The sequence below is a fragment of the Falco rusticolus genome, chromosome 4, assembly GCF_015220075.1.
Source record: "Falco rusticolus isolate bFalRus1 chromosome 4, bFalRus1.pri, whole genome shotgun sequence".
NCBI classification, from domain to species: domain Eukaryota; kingdom Metazoa; phylum Chordata; class Aves; order Falconiformes; family Falconidae; genus Falco; species Falco rusticolus.
In genome coordinates, this window is record NC_051190.1 from 21,641,288 (window position 1) to 21,667,798 (window position 26,511).

The 26,511-nt window shown below is 42.5% G+C and overlaps 1 protein-coding gene across 6 annotated transcripts in view; it reads left to right on the plus strand.

Annotated features, from left to right (window-relative positions):
- CNTN4 (contactin 4) overlaps positions 1–26,511 on the plus strand; it is a 339,145-nt gene that overhangs the window by 288,950 nt on the left and 23,684 nt on the right. For all 6 annotated transcript variants that reach the window (XM_037386326.1, XM_037386331.1, XM_037386328.1 and 3 more), the window contains one exon: positions 8,251–8,378. In XM_037386326.1, coding sequence (XP_037242223.1) covers positions 8,251–8,378 — 128 coding nt within the window. The remainder of the gene's footprint in view (positions 1–8,250; positions 8,379–26,511) is intronic.

Below are 26,511 nucleotides of genomic sequence, written 5' to 3' on the forward strand. Positions count from 1 at the left end.
CAAACAATTTACATGAAATCTCTAATATCTGTAAGTGCTCCCTTCTTTCCCTCCTGATGCACCGCTCCTTTGGGGTGAGGTTTTGTCACTTCCAGACTTGTCTTAAAATTTACGGACAAAAGTGAGGATGATGACAAAACACAGCTTTTGTGTTTATAGATATTAATATAGGCCTGGTGCAGTATTATTTATTTGGACTGCTTCATTACTGCAGATAAACAATTTCTTGAAAAAGAGAATTGTGGGAGAACTTAGGATGCCAGATCCGTGACTGCTTTAAGCTGATACTGAATTCAGTGGAGTTATGTTGTTTGATGTTGCCAAAGGGGCCCCTAGTATATTCTCAAAAATATTTATCTGAGCAAAATATGTTCTTTTCTCTCTCTGGGATAATATTTACATGTTTTTATGATAATCTGAAAGAATCACAGTTTATATTCTCCTCACCTTTAATTCTTCATACTTAACAAGCCTGTAAATGAAAAGCCTGAAATGAAACCACATTTACAGACAACGGTTCACACTCCTGGAAGAAGTGTTCTTAGTATTTTCTCAGAGATCAATACTGAGAATTAAGTAAGAAAAGAAGTGTAGTCCTCTGTATTTTTCAATGCAGCAAGGCAAGAGCAGCTATTACGTAGAGGATCTTCCAAAAGATTAATTTTAATTCTTTGTGCTTTCCTCTGGTAGTCCCAGAGCACAGACAATGCCAAGTCAACCCCAGTTCTGTGCACCATGATGTCTAGCCAATTCACAACTGCTGTAATTTAGCAGTAAACCTCCTGGTGTCCTTCATGACTCCAATGTACCAGTAAAAATGGTGCAAACGTGGCATCCCTCAGTGCCTTCTCCAGCCAGTGCTTTCCCTTGGACAAAATAGATCTAGGTTTTAGACTGAGAAGCACTCCCACGACAGAGACCCCAGCACCCCCGTGTAGTTATGCCACACACAACCTCAGGAATTCAAACACTGCAACCTCAGGCTCTTTAGCTCCATTTAAAATGTGACTCCAGCAAAGCTTGTGGGAAATTTTCTGCTGAACTCAATGCAACAGGATTTTACCTCAGTTTATTTTGAGCAAATATAGTTCTTACCTGAAAATTAATTATAGTGAGTTTGCTGTTAAGAGACCTGCCAGTTGTCATGGAAAAGAAAGGCCTTATCTAATGCTTGCTTTCACCAAGACATGCACTAAATTAAATGGGCTTTGACTGAGGCTGTAAATTAGCTCAGGCTTTTCTGTGAACCATGAAAAGACAAGTAGTTATAGACAAATAAGTACTGAAGCAGCTGTAGGTGGTTATCTAAATCAAAACTAGCAGGTGCTGGACAAGGAGTTGCAGGTGCGTAGAAGACTGCGTGGTATAACTGTGCACATCAGTTGTGAGTTTAGGTGGATGACCAAATGGAAATGATTGTAATGCTGATGGACTTATCCTAACGGCTCTTAGACGTGAACCAGGCTTGTCCCATCTGCTCATGTTGCCTGAACACAGCCCTCAAGATGTCCCACCTTGGTGGCAGTGTGGACACCATCCCTTCCACACCTATTTTCAGAAATGTGTGAAGTTTCAGGACTTGCGCAAAGTCCCAGCCTGGAAAGCTTGACAGGGAATGCTGAGCATTATTGGCCGGTATTGATGCAGGGTGGGAAGTCTCAGATGATGCAGCAAGGCACTGCGTGGGGGTTAGGGTCAGGGCTCTGCCCGCGCCCTGTCTTCCCTGCACATCAGGGACCATCAAGGGTGTCGAGCAGAGCCCCAAGAAGTTGGCTTTGACCTCAGCATATACTTTAATGAAGATTAATGTCATGAAGCAGAAAGCTCTGACCTTACTGTTATTTATTTATGCACCATAAAGGTTGTAGTCACACAGGAAGACAGCGTCCCAGGGCCACAGAAATTCTTAGCTGTGGACCATACTCTGAACCAGCCCGTTCTTCAAGTGACAAGCAGGTACTCGTGAGCAGTGTCCCTGATTTCAGGAAGGGCTATGCTCTGAGCAGTGAGTTCTCTATCGCAGCCAAACCTGTGAGTACTTGTAAATTTTACTGTGTTTTCCTGAAATAGCCTAATGGCCAATACCGCATTTATGACATCATTTTAATAATCCCAGTCTCTGCCTCATTGCATGGGAAGCGTTATTAAAAAGGTAATAAACTGCTACAAAGGCATGTGATAGAAACAGAAATAATTTGATAAATAATGCAATTGCCTGGAATCATTTACATTTGCAGTAGAGTTGTGCTGTGAAGCAAAGTTGCTGTTAGGCTAAAAATTGCTCTAGATATTCCTGTCTATGAGCTGTGCATATGAGGCTGAGCAAATACTCCGCTGAGACTGCAGTCGGGTATGCCTGGTGCTTTTGCTTTCTTCGGCTGCTTCCAACCCGCCCAGCCCAAGCAAGGCGCTGAGGATGGACAATAGGCCATTCATCATGTCGCCTGAAATACACTGTTTTTCACAGGTACATTTAACCTAAATCCTCTCTCAGAAGACGGATTATCTCTTAGAAGAACTCTGGCACCACAGTCTCTTTTCAATAGCCATGTCAACCACTGCCACAAAGACTGTACATGAAGGGATCAATGGTAGTTTTATCTCAAATTGCACTCAGTGTGTGTTTCTTCCAGCTGACATTCATTTAAATGCTTACTCTAAGACATCTTTTCTCCCTGTAATAGAAAAAGGATCGGACATCCTAAGCATTGTTTCCTGGGGGGGTGGGGGGGTGGAATATTTACTTGGCTAAGCATGAAATATTTCAGATGCATGTGTTTAATCAACAGTGAAAGCAAGTGTAGTTATGCTTGTCTTTCATAAATTAAAATGCTAAAATTATCAGATAAGAAGCAACATAGGTTATTTCATTGCAGCAGTGCTAATAAAACCATTTGAGAGGGAAAAAAAAAAAGTCATTTTATAATTACAAGCACTTTGCTTCAGAAACACTGGAGCTCTAATCTGCAGTCCCATAGTTGCGCTGCTCGCCTGCGTGCTGCATCCCTCGGGAATGCAACTGTTGCTGTCGCACACACAACCTGCCATATGTACTGCGTTTGTAGCCCATTCATATTCCACATGTTTCCATCTGCTGAACAGAAAAATAGAGGGCAAGCTGAGAAGAATATATTGAGGGATACCCGCACTATCATCTGTCTGGTGCAGGTCTTCTGTCAGTGATGTGTGTACGTTGTGAGTTAGAAAATAATTCGCAATGAAAAGGTTAGTGCATGGACCTGCTGCTCATCCCTGCGAAGGCTTTCACCGGGTGGCTGCAAGGTGCAGGAGAGGTCGAACAACCCCCGGCCGTGCACTGCTGAGGTATTTGCTTCTTGGACCCGCATAGATTTTTCTTTTATTAAACAACAGAGCAAGATGTTACAGTAGATACTATTAGCCTGGGATTTTTAAGCAAACGCTGTGTCAAAGCATGAGGTCAAGCCTGAGCAGCAGGTCGTAGGCATGTTTTGGTAGATGCAAGTGATGCATCCGGATGCCCAAAGGTCAGATTTCCTTGGAGCTGGGCTGGAGGTAATTACTGATACTCAGTTTTATGATGTGCTCTGGGAGTTTGCAGTTTTCAGTCATTTATATTCCAAATAAGGGCTTGATCTCGTTTTCACAAAGTCAGTGATAAAACTCTTACTGATCTCAACAGGACATATTCTATCTCTAAATGCATATGTTACTGACTGCAAAATATTTATCTGCTCCTGGGAATCCTGCCCAGCAGTGGGGGATGCTGTGGTGAGCTACATGAATCAGACCATTTGTGCTTGATTTGGGGTTGGAGGTAACACAGCCTGCTGGTGGGTAACACATCAGGTATGGCAGATGGATCATGAGCTGAAAACTAAGTGCTAATAGATCAGACCAAAATCATTATACGCTGCTGGTTTTTCTCATGCTGCTCCAGCTCTGCCTGACCTCTGCCATTCATCTCCAGCTGCTGCTGGAGACACTGAGCAGGTTCGTATTGCTGTCCTGATCCAGGCGGAGGGCTGTGCTGATGCAGCCATGATGCCAAGGTGGTCCTTTCTAGGTAGCTTGGGTGTCTTTGCGTAGCAGAGCTCTGTGCAGTTGTAGCACACGCCTAAATAATTGCCATCCATAAAGATGCATCTTTGTCCTTCGTGTACTTTTCAAGGTTCACACCAACCAGACAAATGCTTTTAGATGCCTCCATTGCTGCTGAGCTGGCAGAGGGCACACGCAGTCGTCAACATCAACATCATACAGCATCAACAAGAAGCTGCTGTGGAAAGTGTGTGCCCATCGGTTTTGAGACAGGCTTCTTTAGGGTAATGCAAAGTGTTCAGCTTGTAATTTTTTATGATTGCTACAGCAGTGCCAAAAAAAAAAAAGGGGGGGGGGGGGGGCAAGGAAGGCTAGGGAGGGATGTTTTTCAGCATTTTTAAAGGTCCTTTGTCCCCAGAAGAGTTTTGATCAAAACACTGACAAAGTCAGCTCTTCCTGGGGTAGAACCCAAAGCTTTGGTTTAGGAAACAAACAATCCTTTTATCTCCTAATTTCAGATGTGTCTCTGCTCTCTGTGGACCTGAAATCTCCAGCTGACAACACAGACCAATAGATTGTCTCTTACGAATGCTATGTTTAAAATAGATGACCTTTCTTTATATAAGGGTGCCTAACTATCTTATGTCGTCTGTTTTTTCAAACGGGTATTTTTATCTTCTTTGATTTTTCTCTGATACTAGCAATGACCACGAGCCAGGTTATTGGTAGAGCAATTGCATTAGCCTGTATGAGAAGAGGTTTACATTTTTTAGTTATTGTTACCACTGTGGTGGTTAGAAGTGTCAGGGAACCCAGAGCATTCAATAGCAAGTCAGTAGCTCATTTTATAAGTTTGTAGTGGTTTGAAGAGAGGTGCATACTCAGCAACCAAAACTTTATTCTGAAGTAATGTGTGTTTATCGGAAATGTCATTTATTTTTATGTCTTCCTAGGCATCTTATTAGAAAACATTTGGGGGTGTATTTCAGAGAAGGAAGAAAGCATACCAAAGAGTACTTAATTTAATTTGAACTTTATGTCTTGAAAGAACTTTCTGAGCCGAACTGCTAAAAGTGGTTGATGAAGAGATGTTTGCTTTCAAGCCAATTAGCAGTTTGAGAATCCTCAGTGGCCTAAAATGAGCGTCTTCTCTCGTTTAATGCAGATATGTCTGCAAAGAAAATTTGTGAATTAGCAAAATCAGTGAAAGTCCCTCCTACTTCCTCAACTAACTGTAACAAATTTCAAAGTGTTAAAATAATTACTTGTTAACTTCTAACACATTGGATTCAAATTAGAGGACAAAACATTCAGTGTAGAAAAGCATCTTCAGCAAAAAGAGCCACATAACCATAAGGCCTCCTAATCAATGAGACACAGTAAGGTTTTAATGGGCTGATTTATTTAAAAGAAATTTAGTTAACTTGCACAATTATTTGTCAGGTTTAATGCTGGTCGTTTACAGGGGTGTGCAGGGAATTACTTAGTTACCTGATGAGAATTAAATGTGCCTGGAGGCTCTCTGGGGAAAGGGTTTGGGACTTTGGAGGACTCGGTGCAAGTGTCACCTGAACTCTTTGCAGCATGTTGCCAGGGTTGAAGGATGTGTGTGTGTTAAAATTGTGAAGCCAGCGGGGCCACGGCTTTCCGCTTAGAAAGGGAAGGCAGTAACGACAGGACTGGCTCCCTGAGACGCACCAGAGCTGATGGGGGATTGACTGTCCTCATCTCCTCATCCAAAGGTGGTCTCTGCAGCAATCCAGTCCAAATTAACTGCCAAGTAATTTTACAGTGGGAATAAAGATGAGTTAGAAGGAAACCAATAGCATGAGAAAGACAAAGACAGAAAAGGCATTACGATTTGATATTAGAGCTGGCTTCATCAACAGATACAATTAAAATGATCTATGGAAGAGATTACCCCATAAATAGATTTCAACCATATGGATAAAAGTAAAACATAAATAAATAAAAATAAAAACTCAACTGTACAGAAATAGTCTAAAACATCACTTTTTTCTGGATTTCTAAGGATGGCAAAAATGCCAAAGGAGGCAGTGCAGAGCCTGGCAGGGGCAGTGCTGGAGCAGGGTGGTCCTTCTTGGGCTGAAGCATATTGCTGAGCTTGTTCTATCGTTTATATTGATTTGAATTTTAATGCATGCCAAGGGCACCTTCAGCTTTCTGAAAGGCACTATTGTTTCCGAAGACCTGAAATTGATAACAGCAGTAAATAATTCCTTGGGATCTCCTGGTGCTGCTGCTGCCCACGCTTCTGCACTGGAGGCCAGTGTGGCAAGTCCTGTGCTCCAGCAGACGTTTAATGTAATACGTGCATTGATTTGTGCCAACATAATAGTGAAGATAAGAGACAAGTAGCTGTATGCTGCTCTCTTCCAATTATTGAGCTGGAGCAACTGCTACAGAAGCAAATATATGGCACTGGACTCCTGCAAAAATAAATTACAGTAGTGAATGTTACTGACTGCAACAATTTGGAGACCTATAAGCTAGGTGAGAAACTTCTATTAATATCACTGCTACCGATGTGTGAAATACAACCTCTGTCCCTGGCCTCTGCCAGCTGGCCTGCATGTTGTCGTGCTGCTGCAAGAGCAGGTCAGGGAGGGCTTCCAGGACAGCGATCCAGTGGCTGCTGTCAGAGCATCTCGCACCCTCTTCCTCCTCCTCGCTCAGTACCGTTGTTGTAAAGACGCTCAGACTGTCCCATTTTTCGAAGCAGGTCTGTACATGTGGGCCGAGCAGCCCGTGTGTGCCCATCAAGACACGGCATGACAAAGGGCACCCGCGGCCGGCGCCCTTAGGCGAGGTGACATCTCCCGAGTCTCACTGGAGACCATGTCCAGCTCGGAGGCTGCAGCTGGCTGGAGCCTGGGGAGCCCCACGGCTGATGTGGGCAGATGTCCCTTGCGCTTGTGGTCGTGCCTCGTGTCACGCTGGTACTTCTTCAGCTGCCTCAGCGCTGTCTCATGGCTGCCAGAAAAGCCTCAGGCCGATTCATGCGCTCTTGGGTGGGAAGAGCCATCTTAGCATCTCTGCAGCGGTGCAGGTATTGTTGGCGAAGTTTCTTTCCTCCTGATTTCTCAGCCCAGTTGTGCAGAGTTTGATTGGCATTAGAGATGCAGGAAGGCTGCTTTCCTTACTCTCAAATTAGTTAAATTGGGAAATAATTGAGCAAAAAAAGGCAGGATTAACACAAGATTTTCAGCACAGGTCTGAAAGTGGCTGGAGGGGAGAAAGCAGATTGTGCTGCGAGGCATGATTCTGAGCAGACAACCAGGTATTTTGCTAAAAGCGGTGGTATTTGGCTGGTGGAAAGGCTTTCCTGATGTGTCCTTAGATTATGCCTCCACAGGGCACAAGGCATTAATGTTTCTATGGGATTTACTGGGCAGAATCAGGTTTTCTGTTTTCACTGACTTGGAGCAGAAGGAAGTGGCAGAGGAGACAAAGCTGACTGTGAGCCCAGGGAAAGCCCGACGTGCAGCGCTTGTGCAAGAGGGGCCGGGGGTCACCCTGGGGATTAACCCGTCATCCTCACCTGCCTTGTGAGCCTTGGAGCCATGTGCCACTGCAGATAACACCACCATTTTGGTGGGGAGTGCATATGTGAGGAGGGGGTGGGAATGAAATAGGATTTTATTATATGTTTTTTAACCTGCCAGTGCAGCTGCAGATAAGCCCCGCAGGCTGAGCTCTGCTGCAGGCAGAGAGGTGGAAAGCATGGAGGGGAAGCTTGGCAGCGTGGTACCCTTGCTGGAAAGCCATCAGCCGTCTTGAAAAAAAGCAGCAGTGAAACACCTGCTTCATTGCATCTGTTCGGCAGAAGCTTTTACATTGTTAAGCGGCGAGCGTGGAGATTTTTAGATGTAGCCTGTGTATCACATGTTGCAAGGGTTGTCATGGTGAGTGCTGAATATCAAATTATAGACACGTGTAAAACCTACACAAGCTGCTGGTGTGTAAATTAAAGTTGCCCTCAAGTAAAGACACAGAAAACTCATGTAAATGATGCATTCAGTATTTATGAACTGCGTCCTGGGAGATTTCTGTCAGCTAAACTCTGTCTGTAACGTGCAATGGACTGTCTGTTGTTCAAACCATCAATAATTCACGCAGACTTGAAGGAGTTTTATGTTGACTTAAAAAAAAAAAAAAAAAGAAAAAAACAAAACAAAACACGACAACTTGTGTCTGTTGTCTTTCCAGAATCACTGTTTTGGATGATGGGAGCCTCCGGATTGTCAACGTCACCAAATCTGATGCGGGAAGTTACACCTGCGTGGCCACAAACCACTTTGGGACAGCAAGCAGCACAGGCAGCTTGGTTGTGAAAGGTAATTGTCATTTTTGTTGCCTATGACTGATACTCCATCTCTAGTGTTTAAGAGCATCCCGAGCAGCCCTAGCATGCTGCACCTTTCCCCTTTGATGCTGATGCAAGTGGAGCCTGGGGAGATTAAAGTGTCTTTTGCATCTCAGAAACCTGCTGAGCCTTGTGGGTGGGAGACAACGTTAACAGCAAGGAGGTGTCTGTGGTTGCGCTGACTGATGGTGCTTACAGCAAGTTAATGCATTTGTTTTCACACATGGTTTAAAATTATACTGCAGACGAATCGGGAACTGTGACACAAAGCCAGGTCCCTGGACCCTGCCATTATATGACTTGTTTTTAGCAATGGCCGCTAGTCATGCTTGAGAAATACTCGGTGTTGCTGCAGCCAGCTGCATCCAAAGATTCAGTTTTGCAAAGGACTTGTATAAAGCTATAGCACTCCTGTGGAGAAACATTGCCCTCGGCATGCTGAGATTGGGTAGTGTCCATTAGAAACATGTCTTATCTAATTGAACTTCATTTATTCTTATTATTCCTAAACTTCAATCATCTTTTAAAAAGCCTTTTGAACTCTTAATACATCTTGTCTTGTTGCAGAATGATGCAGGAATTTCACCCTTGCAATACAATGTCATAGTTTTCTAAAAGGCACACAAACTCTGATTTATTGTCATTATTTCTTATCCAGGGCTGAATTTCTGCATTTCAGGAATTCTGAGGGTTTATTCATGTGTATTCAGAATTTATCTGTCAAATGTTGAGTTTTTTTCAAAAGTAAAAGCTGTAATGCATGACAAAGACATTTAAAGTAACCATTTGATGATACATTTGCCGGTCTCTCTCATTGTTTAAATTAATTTTTAACCTGCTTATGAGTAGTCCAATGTCTGATGAATTATTACAGGCAATGAACATATAGATGATTACACCTATAATCATTTTCTATCTCCTCCTTATTTGGGGAAAAACCTATATTGGATAACAAATCAGGAAAGATTGATTACAAAGCAATAAATCAATCACAGAGCTCTAATGCTGTCAGTTTTAATTCTCCCATATATTGGCATTGATGGATAGTATATGGTTGGAGACTCTCCCCATCAATTATTTATATGGTATATAGGGAATATTTTAAAATGTTTCAATGTTTTCAATGTTTCAAAGGTTTTAATCTGTGGGTTTTATAGTCGGAGCACATTTCAGCAAGTAATACCAAGATCAAACAAGTGCTGATAAAGCTGGTGAGCCCCTGTTGCAGCTGTAAACTGCCGGTGACAGTGATACAGCAGCAGGTTTTTCTCGGAGCAAGATGTTTGTCTCTGCCTTAGCTAGCCAGTCAGGTATTTATAGTTAGATGGGATGTTTCTGGGCTTGCGCTTCATGGCTCTTGGCCCTTCTGCTTCCCTTACGCAAAGGGGCCGGCGGTGCAGCCCCAGGGTGGGGGACTGTGTTATCCCTTCATGTCTTCTGCTGTAGCATATGGACACCAAGAGTTCTTTGGGGCTGGGGTTGTTTCAGATACCTTGTATGGCACTTGTCCATGCCCTTGTTGATTCCTGCAAATAAAAACAGTCAAGTGAAGATCAGCATTAGATCTTTATGTGAGCTGACTCTGCCTTTTCTTAATCTGTGTTGTCCTAAGGATGCACCCACAGCAAATAACTAAGAAAGCAGCGCTGAGGAAAAACGAACATCTCAAAGACCCTGTCTATTATTAAAAGTGTCGATCAGCTGCTGTCTGCCCCAGAGCAAAACTGGAGAGCAAAATGGTAAACCCAGCCCAAACGTTCTTGCCTGGGCACCGTGGGGACAGCAGGAGGGTGGTGCGTGCCCAGGGCAGGGGCACTGGCTTCGCACCCCCGGGCTGGGCACGGCTCAGGTCGTCCTGGTTTTCCGAGTGCTGCAAGGCACCAAGGGCTTGACTGGGGGTCTGCGCTTCAGGGACCGCTTGTTCCACTGTGAAAAAGCCAATCATTGAAAATAGCACTGTGTTTCGTTTCTGTTACGGAAGAGTCATGCTTCTGTAGTTCATGGCTTATCCTTTCTTCCTCGCAGTACCCAAGGAATAGCCCGTAACTCCGAGCACAATAGTCAGCAGCTATTGTACCTGATCTTTGGGTTCACGTGGTTTACAAATCACTTTTCTTTGCGGTAAGGTTATAAAGGATTAGCAAGTACTTTTTTCTCCCTCAGTGCTCCGTTTTAACTCGATTCCATTAGCATTAATGGGAGCGACACATGTGCATGAAGCAGAGAATAAACTCTTAAGCCCGAGATGTGGATATTAACAGCAAACTGAGAAATGCAATTTCAAAGTCTATCCCATAAAAAGTATAAAAGAGCAGAAACTATTCTGAACTCCAAATGAACTGTGTAAAATACTGTATTTTATACTGAAATGCTTGAGTTTCTCTGCCCTAAGTAAAACACCAGCAAGTTTTGACAGAAATGTGACGAATACTTTCTTTTAACTCAGTTTTGTGGTGTACAAAAAGACTAATTTATCAGCTGATGAATTTTTAGACCTAAGATGTGCTTATATTCTTTTCTACCTCATCTTATGTCATTGAGTAAAAAACTGTGAAGGTCAGAAGACATTTTTTTCTAACCTTCCTGTGTTCTTCCATAAATATTGCAGGTTCTCTCTCTCTTCCCCCCCACCCACCCCCTTCTTTCTCTCCCAGGGAGAGATGCCGACAGTGTCAAAAACAGTGTAGGCAAGGATGGGAGGAGGAGGAGGAGGAGGAGAATATCTGTTACACCGGAACCAAGGAGCTTAAAATAAATCTCTGGCAAACAACCAGAGAGGAGTCAATAAATATTCATATTATGCATGAGTAGACAGCTTAAAAATACAAAATTCTGACAGGTGCCCATAGGGCTGTGTATTAACATGCTGTTGCCAGAACTGGTGAACCTCGGTGGTTTTCTGAACCGGTGAGATTGTGGTTGGGTTTGTTCTGTTGGTTGGTGCTAAATGAGAACTGCTCTGGTCTCCAAGACCCAAAATCTTGCAAACTTGCATGTATGGTTTTACCTTTAAATTAAAAAGCAGGGCTGACTTTGTAAGGATAGAGAAGAATCCCACAGACAGTGTTCAGAGCTATGTAAAACATGGCATGTGTTTACATGTAGTATATAAATATTAATTTTTCATCTTTTCCCAGTTTTTCCTGTCCTTGAGGATAAATGTTCAATTCTTCCAACACACAGAAAGACTGTAGGCTTTCTCTGTACCAGGGGATTAAATGACAAATACTGTAAACAGGCATGGACCGTACAGTATGAGTTTATTTCTATTTAATGCAGTGATATAAATTGGCTATATAGTAGCAGCTCTGAAATAGGAAACTAATTGCAAGACATTGCAATAAAAGCTCTGAATATAGGAAGTTTGAGGAGAGGCTCCTGATGCTGGCATCCCAGCTTGTGCAATTACTAAGACCCCAATGAAGTTTTCTCTGGCAGCGTTAGGTATAGAAGAAGCAGTGGAAACGAGCAAACAACAGGAATGCAGATAATAATAGCGTATCATCACCGCTTCTTTCAGAGGACGGGAAAATCCTTGTTGTATAGCTTGTTTCCCAGCAGACACACTAAATATATTGATGAGCCTGTGGCCAGCTTTGCTTTGGTGATTCTGGAGGTGAATGGATCATGGCACCCGCTGTGAACGTGTGTGGCTGCTTCTCAAACATCTGTTTCCCTTTGGCTGTGTTCTGGGCTATAAATCCATCTATCTACCTTAATGGATGTATTTATATTATTTTTAATATAAATTTATCTATAAATCTGATCAATCATCTTGACTCAGCAGCCTATATCTCTGTGGTGTGGTCCTTGGTACTTTCCAGGCAGGCAGTAGCAATGTGGCGTGCTCCGGCGGGCGAGCAGTCGCAGAGGTAAGCGGAGCTGCTGCTGCTTGTAGACCTGGAGCTGTGTGGTGTGGAACTGGCCACACAGGAGCAGTGGCAGCGGTTGTCCTACAACAGGGATGCTTTCAGGTTTGAAAGCACTCCAGCCTGCTAGAGATGACTTTTCATACAATTTATTATCCGGTTGCCTTTGACTGCAGACCAGGATGATCTGTCCTTTCCAACCCTCACCACGGCGGTTTAATGGACAGAAGCTGTATGTGAGTGCCTGGACAAGGCCGTATGTTTCTGGTTTGGTTGGGAAGTACAGCAATTCTGGTCACATCGTTGCGTCTCTGACAAGGGAAGTTCCGATGACTTTATTTGCCTGTTTAATTATGAGGTGCCTTTAACATTTTCCTACTGCTATTAGCTTGTCTCCTTTGGATTGTCATGGGAGGGCTCAAGGCAATAAAAGCCAGAGAATGTTTGTTAGTTGGTATACACATTACTTTAGCAGGAAAAGGATACAAAGATGATGTTGGTAGGTTAGTTTTCCCTCATGCTTGAATAGACTGATAGTCTTGATTTTGTCCAGCACAGTGATCCAAATTATTTTCTACAAAACTACGTATTTTCCATTCCAAGCCTATTCCTTTGTGTGAACGTTGAATTGGTGTATTGGACTTAAACTTGAAACACTTAATTAAATGCTGTAAATTTTGGCCTATTATCAGGTAACTTTTCAGAGTCCTCAAATGTTACTACCTTTAAACCTGCAATTCTTACTGTGTTATTCAAGTCCTTTAAAAACAGCTGGGCTCATAGTTCGCGGGCAGTGCTGTGCTGATCAGCGTGGACACCGTGTTCACACACTGTGAGAATAGTGTCGGTGGGATGGGATGGTCTTCCCGGCCCATCTTGCAGTCTGTGCTTGTCTCCATTTTGACATCACTTGATCGCTATGGAATGATGTTCCTCAGAAAATGTGTTGCGCTTGCCTGGTATCCATGGGGCTGGAGTAGATTTATACTGCTGTGGATTGTTTCAGTAGATAAGGAATAACATTTTTTCCATCTTCAGAGATTATGACTGTTCTACTGCCTCTAAAGAACTGAAAAGAGTTTTGTTTTCCAGCTCCACAGGTATGCACCAGTGGAGAGCCACTGCTCTCTAATGACTGACCATCTGTCTGCTATTGCGTGTTTCAGAAGTTTTGTTTTGAACGTGGATGACAATGCATGGTGCAGGGTTTCTTAAGTCATTTGTGGCTTAATTTCCACATAATACAGTAAGCTGGTGTGTGCTAACGAGCACTCATGCAATCAAACAGAATTGCTTATGCCTCCTTTTCTATTTGTGCATAATGTTCTTTGGTTGGGCTGAGGTGACTTTGATACCTTGGTGCCCATCAGCCTTCTGAAGCTGAACGGCGCAGGGGCTGGTCACAGGTGTGTGTGCACCAGCCGCGCTCATCGCGGAACGCTGGCTATTGAACTTCACAGGAGCAGTTTCAGTCATTTGTAGCTCTTTCTACCTTTGAAGATGTCATTATAACCCCCCCATAATTGTGTTAAAGACAACTTAGTATAAAGCCTTGAATTGGATATTTTTTTAATGTATTCTCTGTTTAGAAATTCAAGGGTCTTGACAGACATTTAAATTAATCCCATGTTTATGTTATAGTAGTCTAAAGAATAAAACTCAGAAAATAGATCAAAGTCAGATAGAGAATTATGCAGTCTGAATGATATCCCTCATAGGTTTTCAGAGAATTATTTTATTCTTTTGGAAATGTTTACATGTTACCATGATTCTGATTTTTGTTGTTGTTGGGTATTCATAAACTCAATCCACAGTGGTGGTGTATGAATTTTAGATCACATTTTTGTATTCCTTATGAAATTATTTCCATCCTTAGGATGGTGTATGTGTCTGTTTATATCTTGGGTTATAGTTAAAGACAATTTATTTCTGTTATCACAGACACTGATTCTGCATACCAGAGCTGGTATTGCTGACTCTGTTCTTTAGCATCTGCTCTGACTTCAGTGCCAGCCTTAAATCTAACACTATGGCCATTTGCACCCCTGAGATCAGCAAATACTGGACTTGCCTACAGCTGAGCGAGTTCTCAAATAGTGCCGCTACTGGCTCCATCAGTAAAAAAAAAAAGTGCTGTTTAATAAACCTAATTTCTCCCGTAGTCAAAAATATATATAGCTTTCTTGAAATACATCTACTGACCTCTGCAGAGGCGTTAGGTGCATTAACAAGCGTCTGAGCGTCTCTACTTGTCAGTGCACACGCTGAGTGGGTCCGGCTGCAGAGGAACTGTGTAATGGTTTTACCCCCCCCCCCCCTTTTTTTTTTTTTTGTAATTGAGGAATACAAATAACGCTAGTGCCATGAATTTTTCCAGCAGTTCTCAACTATGTCATCACTACTTCTGACTAACTGGGATATCTGTTGCTTGGGGTGGGGGTGTTAACTTTTCCCAAGAGGGGGAATAAGACATACATTAAGATGTTGTGGTTCTTTTACATTAACCAGGAGAAAAACGCAGCAGATACTCAATTCTGTTGACCCATTTAAGCACTATCCATATTACCAGATACCCACTCTCTGCCTCCCTGATTTCTTCCTGTCTGTTATGTTGCTGCTGCTTTGCTCATCTGGAAAGCTCTACCAGAAAGCTGCTGCAGGTGTTTTCCATACCATCCATCCATCCATGTGTTGTGGGCTTAGTGGTTAGTCATTTTGAAACATGAATGGCCCCTCTGTAACTCTTCCCAAGGTCTGGCTTGATCCATCAGTGTTTAAGGTCATACAAGGTCGTTATTTTTCTTTCCTCACTCTTAAACTCAATCTAATTTAAATTCATGTTGGTTATGCCTCAGCCCTTAAGAAAGGCCCTGGTTAAATGACACCTGGTGTTGGAAGCACAAAATATAATTTAAAAAATAGAGGCAGAGTTTAAAGTAATAATTCCAGAGCAGCGCTTTAGGGCTGTCCATATTTTATGGGCTTTTTATAATTATGCTGGATAGCACGAGGTATGTGTTCGTCCAGTACCAAAGCCAAGATTTCCAACACTTACCAAAGACTCGGAACTTTGAAAAAGTCAAAAGAAGTTTTGTAATCGTTAAAGGTTTTTTTAGTAGTTGGACACAGTTCTGTGTAGTCCAGACATGAATGAATATTCCTTATCAGGCTTAACACATTGTTTTAAAAAATACCAGGGAGAAAAAGTCAAGTTAGAGTACAAACTGTTGTTCTCCTGAACCTCTAAATCAGGGATTTGTAGGCAAAAAAGGGTTAGAGAGAGCCATGGTGTTATGTGAGCACTGATTGATGCATGCCTACAGGTTGCTGTATTCTCATGTTCTGGAAATAAAACTTCTAAGTTTGAAAAATCTTTCTTGACTTCTAACTCACAACCAGTATCAAATGCTTGATTTTAACAATTGACAATGAAAACAATAATCTTTGGCTGTAAAACTGCAAAGGAACGTATTCAGCTCTAATTGGACTGTTTCCACCAACACCAATTATTTCTAGAACACAATTAAGGGTCTTTTAGTAGGTTTAAGTAAAATTATGACCCAAAGCACTGCATGAAAGGCACAGTTATAAATGAGAGAGCTGCACATCCACCGCATATATGCCTCCCTCCTCTCAAACGTGGTAGCCCCAACGCTTCAGGCTGTGCTTTGCAGGAGCTCCTTAATGAACCCTGGGTGGAAGAACTGCCAGTAGAAACTGGTGGAGCTGGTATCTAGTAGATACCTCAGGGTTCTTGCAGCTTGTAAACAGCTCTTCTCCATATGGCACTTCAAACACAAGGCTTAATCAAGTGGTTTATAGTTTCAGGCAACTTCCATGTTTATTTCCAACTGCAAACCACAGCCAGGGTTGAGGTTGCTGTACAGTGCCTTCTCCAGACTGCCTGCTGCAGCTGGAGGGAGCTCACCTTTGTGTTTGGGAGCTGGCAGGCACGTCTCCTCTGCGCGTTACACCTGGGTCTGGGGGACACTGGATTTTTCTCCCAGCTCCGTTCAGGTGAGAACTTGAGGTCACCAGAAGAATCAGGTCAGCCTCAAAGCACCCCAGGGAAAATGAAATAGCTGGGTATCATATCAACATTTCCATTTTTTTGACAGTTAATTGAAGCAAAAAGGTTGTAATTATTCTGAGATTACAGAAGTGGCAAAATGAGAAGCAGATGCCCCATCTCCCATCGAGCCTTCCCCCAAGCCACCTCTCCTCAGGTCTGCTCAGACCTGCCTTTTGCTTTTGATTTCCTTAATGTCAACTTGTCAAACATGACAGCCGTGAGCTATTAGTGGCATTGTGCCGGGGAAGGGCACTGACCTGGTTGGAACACTGGTGGGGATGGTAGCAAGCGTCAGACTGAGCAGCCCGTGGCTGGGCATTTCCATCGGCCCCGCTGGGGACGTGCTATAACACAAGTTTGCCGTCAGACTGTTGAGTGAGACGTAACTCAGCTTGTGAATGAACAGCACGGCAAGAGCTGTTGGCTTCTTATTTGGGAAGGAAAAAAATTAGGTCATCTGCTAAGGACAAAACCAGTAAAAGGCAAAGAAATATGTAAATGAAATAAGCTGTAAAATACCAGTGGTTTGCTCTTAGGGCTAGTTGAATGAAGTAAGTTAGGGTTTTTTTCTTGTAAACACTTACTGATCATAACAAATAAAACTTGTAAACATAATGCAATGGTTAAGCTTCATTAAATTTGCAGCAGACAATTAATTTCTTTCAGGCAATTCAAAGGGTCTTCTGTAGTACTGATTCAGTTTAATTGAACATATTACCACAAGCAGACAATAAGAAATATATTGAAGATATCTATCTAGCTTGCACAGAAAACCTTGTGTGTTTCATTTTCTGTGGCTGTCACAGGCCTTACTAATTGCCTCATTTTGTCTGTTTTACAATCAGTATGATTTAGCCATTAACATGATAAAAGTCATCTTGGTGAAGAGCTTGATATTAAAAAGCATAGATCTCCAGCCTATCTCACTTGCCAATTTTGGACTTATTGCTAGCATTATTAGAGTTATATTTTTAAAAACAGAAATACAAATATATTGACTCTTACAGAACAGCTTCTCCAGGTACTTTGCCTGCCTGATTCTGAGGTACAGAGTGCCAGCTGGTGTGAAATACTTCCTCTGGATCATGGTAAATGCAGCAGATTCCTTCCCCCTTCTTCCCTCCCCACCACCTTCTCCTTTCTCTGCAGTGTCCCTCCAACCCAGCCCACCTTCAGGCACATCAGGGGTCTCAAAACTGATAGGTGCACAGGTAAATAAGATAGTCAAGAGCAAGTGGCTGATGCTTATAAATATACCTGATTCAGGACATAATGTAGAAGAAACCCCACTTTTTTTAGGGAAGTTTAACCATTATGTCTGTATAACCTGTAGGGAAAGAAAAATTCCTATTTTTGTTCTGTATTTTTATATTAAACCCACAATTTATTGCAAGGTTAGCATTATTGCAACCTTTTGTGCCATGAAAAAAAAGAAGGGTTAGAATAATTCCTTGAAAAGGTCAGCATTTTCAGCATTTTTGTTTTAGGAATTTTCTTGCCCTTTCCCAAAAAAACAAGAGGTTCAGGAGTTCTGAATCATCAATAGAAGACTGGGTTGTTTATCTCATCATTGAAGATCAAATCCATACATCAGCTGAAAGAGGAGGTGACCTATAGGTTAAACACAGACTCTTAATGAGACGAAAGCAGGTTAATTAACACTTTTCATCAACTTGCTTCAATTTATTTTAACATGATCCATTTCAGAAAGGTTAAAATATTTTTCAGTTTTTGAATACAAATGGAAGCCCAGCATAGTTAAAATGAAACCATAGGTCAGGCACTTCTGATAGATATTTTAATCAAGATAAATGCGGTGCATTTGATTATGTATTTATGTAGTTTTATGTGATTATGTATTTATGTAGTTATATCACATAGTATTTATGTGATTGCGTATGAAACATAAACAACAAACTATTTTATGCAATAGTTAATTTCATAAGTGAAGACGACTAGCCAGAGCTTGTTAACTGGAAGCTACTGTAGACCATGGACAGGGACAAATTCATAAGGGAATGTGTTTGCCTTAACATTTTCCACTCATTCCCCTGGCTGTTGCAGAGGATTACTTTAGCCTTGGAGAAGAGCTACTACACGAAGTAGGAAAGGCTGAGGTCTGTAGTATGAGCCAGCGTGGCACAGCCCGGTTAATGAGGCGGTACGGCCACGTGGAGCCGGCCAGAAGCGTGCTCAGGAGAGTCGGTCAGCTGGAGGTGGCTGAGCTGATTGACCTATGCCGTGCCGGTGGCTCTGGCACTTAGCAGGTCGTGCTGCTGCCCTGCACACAAATGGGCTGCTTAAGAAGAAAGGAGTCCAGCTGGGCTTGGATATAAGGGGACATATCAGTTCCTGCAGCTTTGTGTGTCTTAGTGGAGTTACCTCAGATTTCTGGCAGGGGAAGATCTGTCTCCTTGAGTTTTCATTTTATGGAACTATTTTGGTTTCTAGAAAAGGAAATGTGATGGTTGCACTGCTGTGGGATGTGATCGCTTGTCTCTTCCTTGCTCAAGAAGATCTTGCACTGTAAGTCTACTGACATTAGGAGTTTTGCCTTCATCCCAGAGTTCATACATGCATACAGTTCATGCATACATAGAGCTCATTCATACATACAATTCATACATGCATACAGTTCATGCATACATAGAGCTCATTCATACATACAGTTCATACATGCATACAGTTCATGCATACATACAGTTCATACATGCATACAGCTCATTCATACATACAGTTCATACATGCATACAGTTCATCCTTTTCCAAAGCAGTGGGATGAACTTCCAGACACGAGTTTCATGGAAATCCCACCAATCTTGGGTAAATTAGGGCCATACTCTAAGAGAAAACAATACAACAGAGAAAACTGAGATCATTGTAGCATATGGTGCTGTTGTAGAAGGTGGGAGCAGGTCTCCCTAGAGCCAATTCTCTCCACACAGAAGCAATTCAGTCTGGTTCGGATGGAGATGGGGGAGATAATGATCTGAGCATGGCATGCATTGAGAAAGTGACTGCCGATCTCCGTTTCAGGTACAGATGAAGGAAGCGGTGTGAGAGAATAAAGGAGCAAAGTGATAATGGGTCTCTTATCCTAAGAACGTTATATCCTTGAAAGTAGTGACTAAGAACAGACTGGCCTGAAGGCTATGTTTCTAACATCAAAGATACAGAGGAATTGTTTAGAGAGCACATTTTCCATCATAGGAGGAAAAAGCATAAGAGTGTTGCAGACAAGAATCTGGGACAGGACTTGGGGAAATATCAGTCCTTTTGTGTATTTTCTCAGAAGCATTTTTTGAAGCAGCTTAGCAGAACCAAACTTCTGAGGTTTTCAGCTGTTGTGACTTTTTCTCCCTGAGCCCAGCCGGACTGCAAACAGGTTACTCAAAGTTGCTTATCAGATAATAATAGCCAAGTGGCACATGGATAAGGACTAGGAGTGACGGGTTTTGACACATCAGAGAGTAACTGCAGCGCTGCTGAATGATGATGAGCTGAGGCTTCAATATTAGGGACTCCTGGGACCCGATTTTCCCCTCTTCTAATGCAACTTAAGTAAGATTATAAGCAATCACATCAAAGTTAGTATGGAGACTAGAGTCTCTTGTCTTAATAGCAAAATCATGATGGTAGAGAGAGTTTAGTACTGGGCACCACTGGAGTGGGTTAGGTTCTAGGTGTACTGTATCGCAGTGCTCAAGCCAGTCGTTTGGGAATACGACACAAGTACAAATGGTCATGACTCCAAAGCAGGTTGACTCAAATACAAGGAAGTTTTCTCACTGAACTGACTTGCCATGGCTTGGGTTGGTTTTCTCTGTCACACACGCATTTGGAACGTGAATTTTGCTTTCATTATGTTTCAAGTTGTGAAGCGTATTGTGAACAACTAGTGTTTGAAATTGTAGGGTTTAGTACTGTTTTCTTCTAGACTTGTTGCGAATACATCCCACTAATAATATTTTTTAGAGTTCATTTAGGAAGTAAGCAGTATTTCACTAGTGAAAATTTCAGTTCCTTTCATGTCTAAGCACACAGTAGAAAGTCTCCATAAAAATTCAAGCCTGAATCCATTAGTCCTGGTAACTGAACTATTTGGTGCAGTTGACGATGAACGTTCTTCCCTGCAGCAGAGAACCAGGAGTGGAAGTGTCGGACAAGTGCTGTAGACCATGACTGAAGCCCTAGCAAAGCTGTGTGCTTGAGGCCAAATTTGTCCATCGCTGAAACCTGGAAGGAGAGATGGTAGCGCTGACATGCTATTTCTGCCTTCTCTTCTCTGTACTTAGCAAGCTGGATCCCAATTCTTGTTTCGAAATTACTTACCCAAGAAAAACTTGTGGCTAATTTGAAATAAAATGCCATGCAACAGGAGAAATGTCAGGGGTGCTTTTTAATGATGGTCTGTGTCGAATATTTATTTGGTAGAGTAGGAGCTGGAGGTTTTGAGCATGTTATAATGCTCTTGCAGGTTGTTATTTTCATTTCACATGTGATCCTGCCACCATCTCGCCCCTTCCTGTAACATTGGTACCAGGGCTTAACCAACGAGAGAGAAAACCAGTAGCACGTCCGTCAGAAGAAGGGTTTGTCTTCTCGGTGTGTCACAAATTAACTGGAACAAGACACATCCTTGCAAGAGAGCACAGGACACTGGGAGACCATCTCGCCTGCACCAGGGAACAAATTAGACCTCTGTGGCCCTGGGAATTTTTTTTCAAAGTTTGTTTTGTTGGTTCTGTTCTTAGTGTCACTTGATCTGTTCAGATAGAGGTGTTGGGCTTCAGTCTTGCCTGTGGTATCCTGAAAGGCTCAACAGGGTTTCAAGATAAGCTTAAATAAAAATATCTGCGGTGCACAGTGGTATAAGACGACAAAATAGTTTATAATGAAGTTCTTATTTCCATTTTATAGGCTGGGCAAATAAGGCAGCAGAGATTTTTAATGACTTGCTGAAAGTCAGAGAGAAAGCAAGGAGGAGACCTGGCTCTCTTCCCCTCCCTCTGAGGTCTGTGCCCATGCTGGCCTTCACCCACAGAGCGGCCCACTCTGCGCTCTTCCTCCTCTTTTGCTTATCTAATCCTCTTTCCCGTGGAATTCTGTTCAGCTTAATTGTTCACATTTGGTTGTGATTCAAAGTCAAAATAGTCAAACTAGTGCTCAGGAGGCTGGCTCCCCTGCTGTGCTTGCCGAGGCAGGGCCATGTGCAAGCCTGAATGCACTTCCTTACGGACTGCTGAACAGAGCTCCCGTCCCCCCTCTCTTGCTTTTCCTGCCTCTGGTGCCCGACTCTTGTTCTTTGGATGCTTTAGCACAAGTGCTATTGCACTTTCTTCACTTGACTTAAACTTGCGGGTACTTTTTGATAACGTATGTTTTCGAGTTGTTCTGAACAGGCTTAAACTTTTCTGTTTTTTATATGCACAACTTCAGTAACAATTCAGTGTTATCATTAACTAGAGGAATGTGTTTTCTATTTGAAGGAAATGGGATGCTACCTGTAACAGCAATACTTTTTTTCTAAGTGTTATTTTATTAAAAAGTCTGACTTTTTGAGGTGACTTTTTGAGGTTGACCTCTTGAGCTGACCTGGCAAGATTTTTTAAAAACTGAAAATAATTTTTTAAGTTGCTTGCCTAAGTGATTGCCCTACCTGCCTGCAGACTGTCAAGCCTCGTCCTGCCCAGTGCATAACAACTTCTTAATTATGTCTTGTCATCTAGATGTTATTTCCTGAGGCACCATAGAAATGCCCAGTTTTCTTTTTAGTGTAGAATGTAAATAGCTTGGGAATTTTAGATCTTTCGTTTCTGTGGCAGAGTCATTACTCTATGGGAGCTATTTGCGAGAACATATTCTAATTATAAAATAGTAGGAGCAGATGCTGCTTTAGAGGAATACTTTGTTGAAGGCATTCATGGGATGGATACAGCAGCCCACCCTGCAGACAGGCCATCGCAATCCCAGCAGGAGATAGGCGCTCCGTGGTGAAAATGGAGGTGGTTGGTTTTCCTAATGACAGATAGCCATGAGATCCAGTGGGAGACTCTCTCTACGTTGTTCTTGGGTCTTTGTAATTAGAGCTTTGTGTTCCAATGTAGTTTCAAACTCTTCAATAAACAAATACGTTTGGTACTTGCTAAAATTAGTGAATCTTATAGCCTGCTTTCTGTCAGGATTTTTTTTTTTTTTTTAATCTGGCAAGATGTCCTGCTTTCAGCTGGGATGGAGTTAATTCCCTTCCTAGGAGCTAGTACTGTGCTGTGGTTCAGCTCTGCTGTGAGAACAACGCTGGTAACGCACTGATGGTTTTAGCTGTTGCTGGGCAAGATTTGTACAAAGTCAAGGACTTTTTGGTTTCTCGGGCCTTGCCAGCCGGCGGCTAGAGGGCACAAGGAATCGGGAGGGGACACAGCCAGGACAGCTGGCCTGAACCAGCCAAAGAGTTAGTCCATGCCGTGGGACACCGTGCTTGGGACAGAAACTGGGGGGCTGGCCGGGGCCAGGGGATCGTGGCTGGGGGACTGGCTGGGCATCGGTCAGCGGGTGGCGAGCAGTTGTCCTGCGCGTCACTGGTCTTCCCTTCTCCCTTTGCCTTTGGATTTTATCCTTTGCCCACCCTTCCATTATAACTGTGATGATGATGATGGCAATGATTGTTGTTGTTACTACTGTTCTTTCTTTTCTGCCCAAATTATTAAATTGTTCTTATCTCCCACCCTTGGGTTTTACATTCCTTCCCGATTCCCTCCCCATCCCTGTGGGTGGGGGGCAGTGGGCAAGTGGCTGCGCGGTACGTGGCTGCCAGCTGGGGCTGGACCATGACACAAGAGGTGAATGGAGGAAGGGCAAAAAGGAAATGTACATTAGAGATGAGGAAACGTAGAGTAAGGGAGCAAGTCTTGATTGCTCATTAGAGCTCAGTGGCACAGACCCACCAAACCTCAAGGTTAAGGCAGCAGAGAACCTGCTGAACCGGAATGGGTTTGTATTTTAAAAGCAGGGTTGAGAAGTGGTAGAACTGCTAAATGGCAGAAATCTGACTTTGGAATTGTCCTTGGAGCTGTTTTCATTTAACAATGAGCATATATTCAGTCAGTCCCAGTTCTTTGCCCCTATAACCAAGAAATTCACAGTTGGAGGAAATCAATGAAGACGATTTAGCAAGGACAAAGCTCTTGTTCTTTTGTGGACTTAAGGGTTTTCTCCATCCATGCAGGGTAATCCCTCAGGATACCTTGGCCAAACCAAGTTAGCAGCAGAAATATTAGGTATATTCTGCCGGTGTGTAGCATAGAGTTTGTAGTTTAAAATATAACAATTAATTCTGATACCTAAGTTAAATTTCTAAGTGCTGTCCTTTAAAAGTCTCTCCAGTCAGTGTCCATAACACAGGTTCTGCAAGGGCCAGGCAATGAAGTTGGCAAAGCAGGCAAAAAAATCACTACATCTTCTAAATTCCTTTTTTAATTACAGAAAGATCTTTAGCCTGATACCACAGAAGTAAAATCTTAGATTCAGTTCTGCTTTTATTCTGCAGCAAATTGTACTTCTTGGGAAAAGCAAGGCCAAAAGTCCCTAAAACCAAATCCAAAAGTGACTGCAGTAGGTCCTTGACTCTTGACCAGACAGAAGTGGAAGGAGGTGCGCCCCTTCGCCTGGTGGTGGAATGCAGCTTAAGGGTAGTTGGAGGTCTGTGTCTTTTATTGCAGCTAGCCAAAATCCCAACGTAAAGAAGATAGTGCCTGAAGTAAATTAGGGACATCCCTGAACAGACACAGCCACGCATGCGTATAATAATGAAAATAAATTTACTTTAGGTTATATGTAGATATTACCAGAATGATCCTGTGACATCCTCTAGGGCTGTGTTGTGCGTGGCTCTATAACAAGTATAGTTTGATTATAATACTAAGGTATTGTGTATTACTGAGAAATAATGGTAGTAATTTTGAGAACCAAGACGTATTGTGTCTTCCTGCAAATTGCATTATTGTATAAAATTGTATTTATACAGATACCTGTATTACAGCATGTATGTGGGTTTTGCTAACTCTAAGTAAATATATAAGTAAATAAGTGATGTAGCAGTTTAGTGCAAAGGTTTATTTTCACCAAGTTAAAACACATTGAAAATGAAGTAGAATAATTTTGAATTTGCCATATTTCTTAATATTAATGTAAAAGTAAAAACTTTGACTCTTTTCAGAGGTGTCAGTAGGTGCTCCCATCCAGTTCCCCTTAGATACGAGTGGTGATGCACTGCATTCACACCAGGTACTTGGGCAGATGAATGTGTCTTGGGCTGCTCAATAAATGACCTGTACACCAAGACTAGCCTATCCCAAAACATGCATGACACATGTAAGCCTTGATCTGGATGACCTTAAGGATGGTTAAGCTTTGGATCATTCCTTGGGAAGCCGGAAGGTCCAGCTAGTGATTTTCATGCTATTCTGTAAGTTTGACAGCTCAAGAGGCATCCGCTTCTATTGAGTCTTAATTTGGGGTTTATTCTTGCATGTCATCTAATTCCTAACATCTTGGTCCTGATGAGGAGGGTGTAGATAATAGACATAGAACTTGGGTAGGGAAGACCTAAAACACATACTGTACCACAAAAATGCAGAGACTGTGCCAGCCGCTTCATAATTTTGTAGTTTGAATGCCTGCATATCAGATTATTGCTGCTGCTCTTCTTTTTGAAAACTTTTTGAAAACTCTCTTGCTCTTCTTTTTGAAAACTTTTGATTTTTTTTCAAAACATACTTAAAGTGCCACAAATCAAAGCAGACTACACTGCTCAAAGGGGCAAGATGCTGTTGGCCACTGTGTACATGGGCTGCATGGCAAACTGCAGGGCATTACATTTGCACAATTACCTGTGGCTTGTGTTACAAGGAGAACGGTGATTGATCCTCGAGTGACTTGCAATTTATCAAAGATTAGGTATGATTTCTCCTGTATCTGATTAACCTTCTCGGTAAGATGGCCATCATTTTTGCAATGACAGTAGATTAGTCCACGCTTGAAAAGACGGATATCAGCCAGTTGCAATCAATAGCCCACAAAAGGTGACACCTCGAATTCACCGAGTTATCTATAAAGCATGTCACAAACGGTTGAATCGTTTGTCAAATGTACCAGTTTCATTTAAGGCACCTCTGAAGTGAAGCAGCTTTTATTTTAGTCTGGAATGCAAAGAGATAGAGAAGGGATGTTTGGGTTTTGTAGTGTAATCAGGCACTGTTGCATGCTGCTATAAAGAGCAAGTGCACATTTCTGAGTGACAGATTTGATTGTCATTTCCAAACCCCATTACATATGATTTTCTTTGTCACAGTTGTATGGAGAGAGCTTGATTTGGTAAGATTGCACTGCACTAGGTAAAATGGAGGTTAAAATGAAGTATTGTGCCCTCTTGTTATTTAAGTAACACTCTCTGTACTCTCAATGGAATGGATATATTTTCATATATTTTGTCTTTGAATTTGCTATAATGGCACATCCCTCCCCAGTATCCTTTGATGCAATTCCATTCTTAATGTGTTTTCAGATTTAAATTACTCTTCATCTATTATTCAGCCACACAAAGAATGCATATTTGAGTATGCAGAAACGCAATCCCTTGATTGACTGCTTGGTCCCTGTCTGGGAGGTGGGAGGCATTAATTCCTGGGAGGAAGACTCTTATATCAAGTTTAGACAGCTTTCAATCTGTGGGAAGCTCTTTTTCAATGTTCAGTTTAAGAAATAGGTTAATAACTTGTACCTGGACTGCAGTTCAGCTCTGAATGAAGCTGAGAAGAAAACTGCCATTCTTGAAAGGGAACCTCCAGAACGGGCAGGGTACCAGGAGTGCGGCCACCAGGAGCAGCACCCAGACTCCTCAAGAACCCTGCCCACGCTGGCAGAAAACAGGCTTCCCAAGCGAAAGGGGCTCGGGCAATACGCTGAAGCCCCTATCTAAAAATAACTGCATGTCCCCCACGCTGCTGTGGGTCCCATATGGCAAGATTTAAGCCATGTAAACTGCAAGATGAAGATCCTGTTTCAGGACAGCAGTTTTAGCGTGTCCTAAATGCCCAGCTCAACCATGTGTACTGCTGAATCAGTCTCCGCTCTTCCAGCAAAGGTCAGATGTTCCTTCCCTTAAT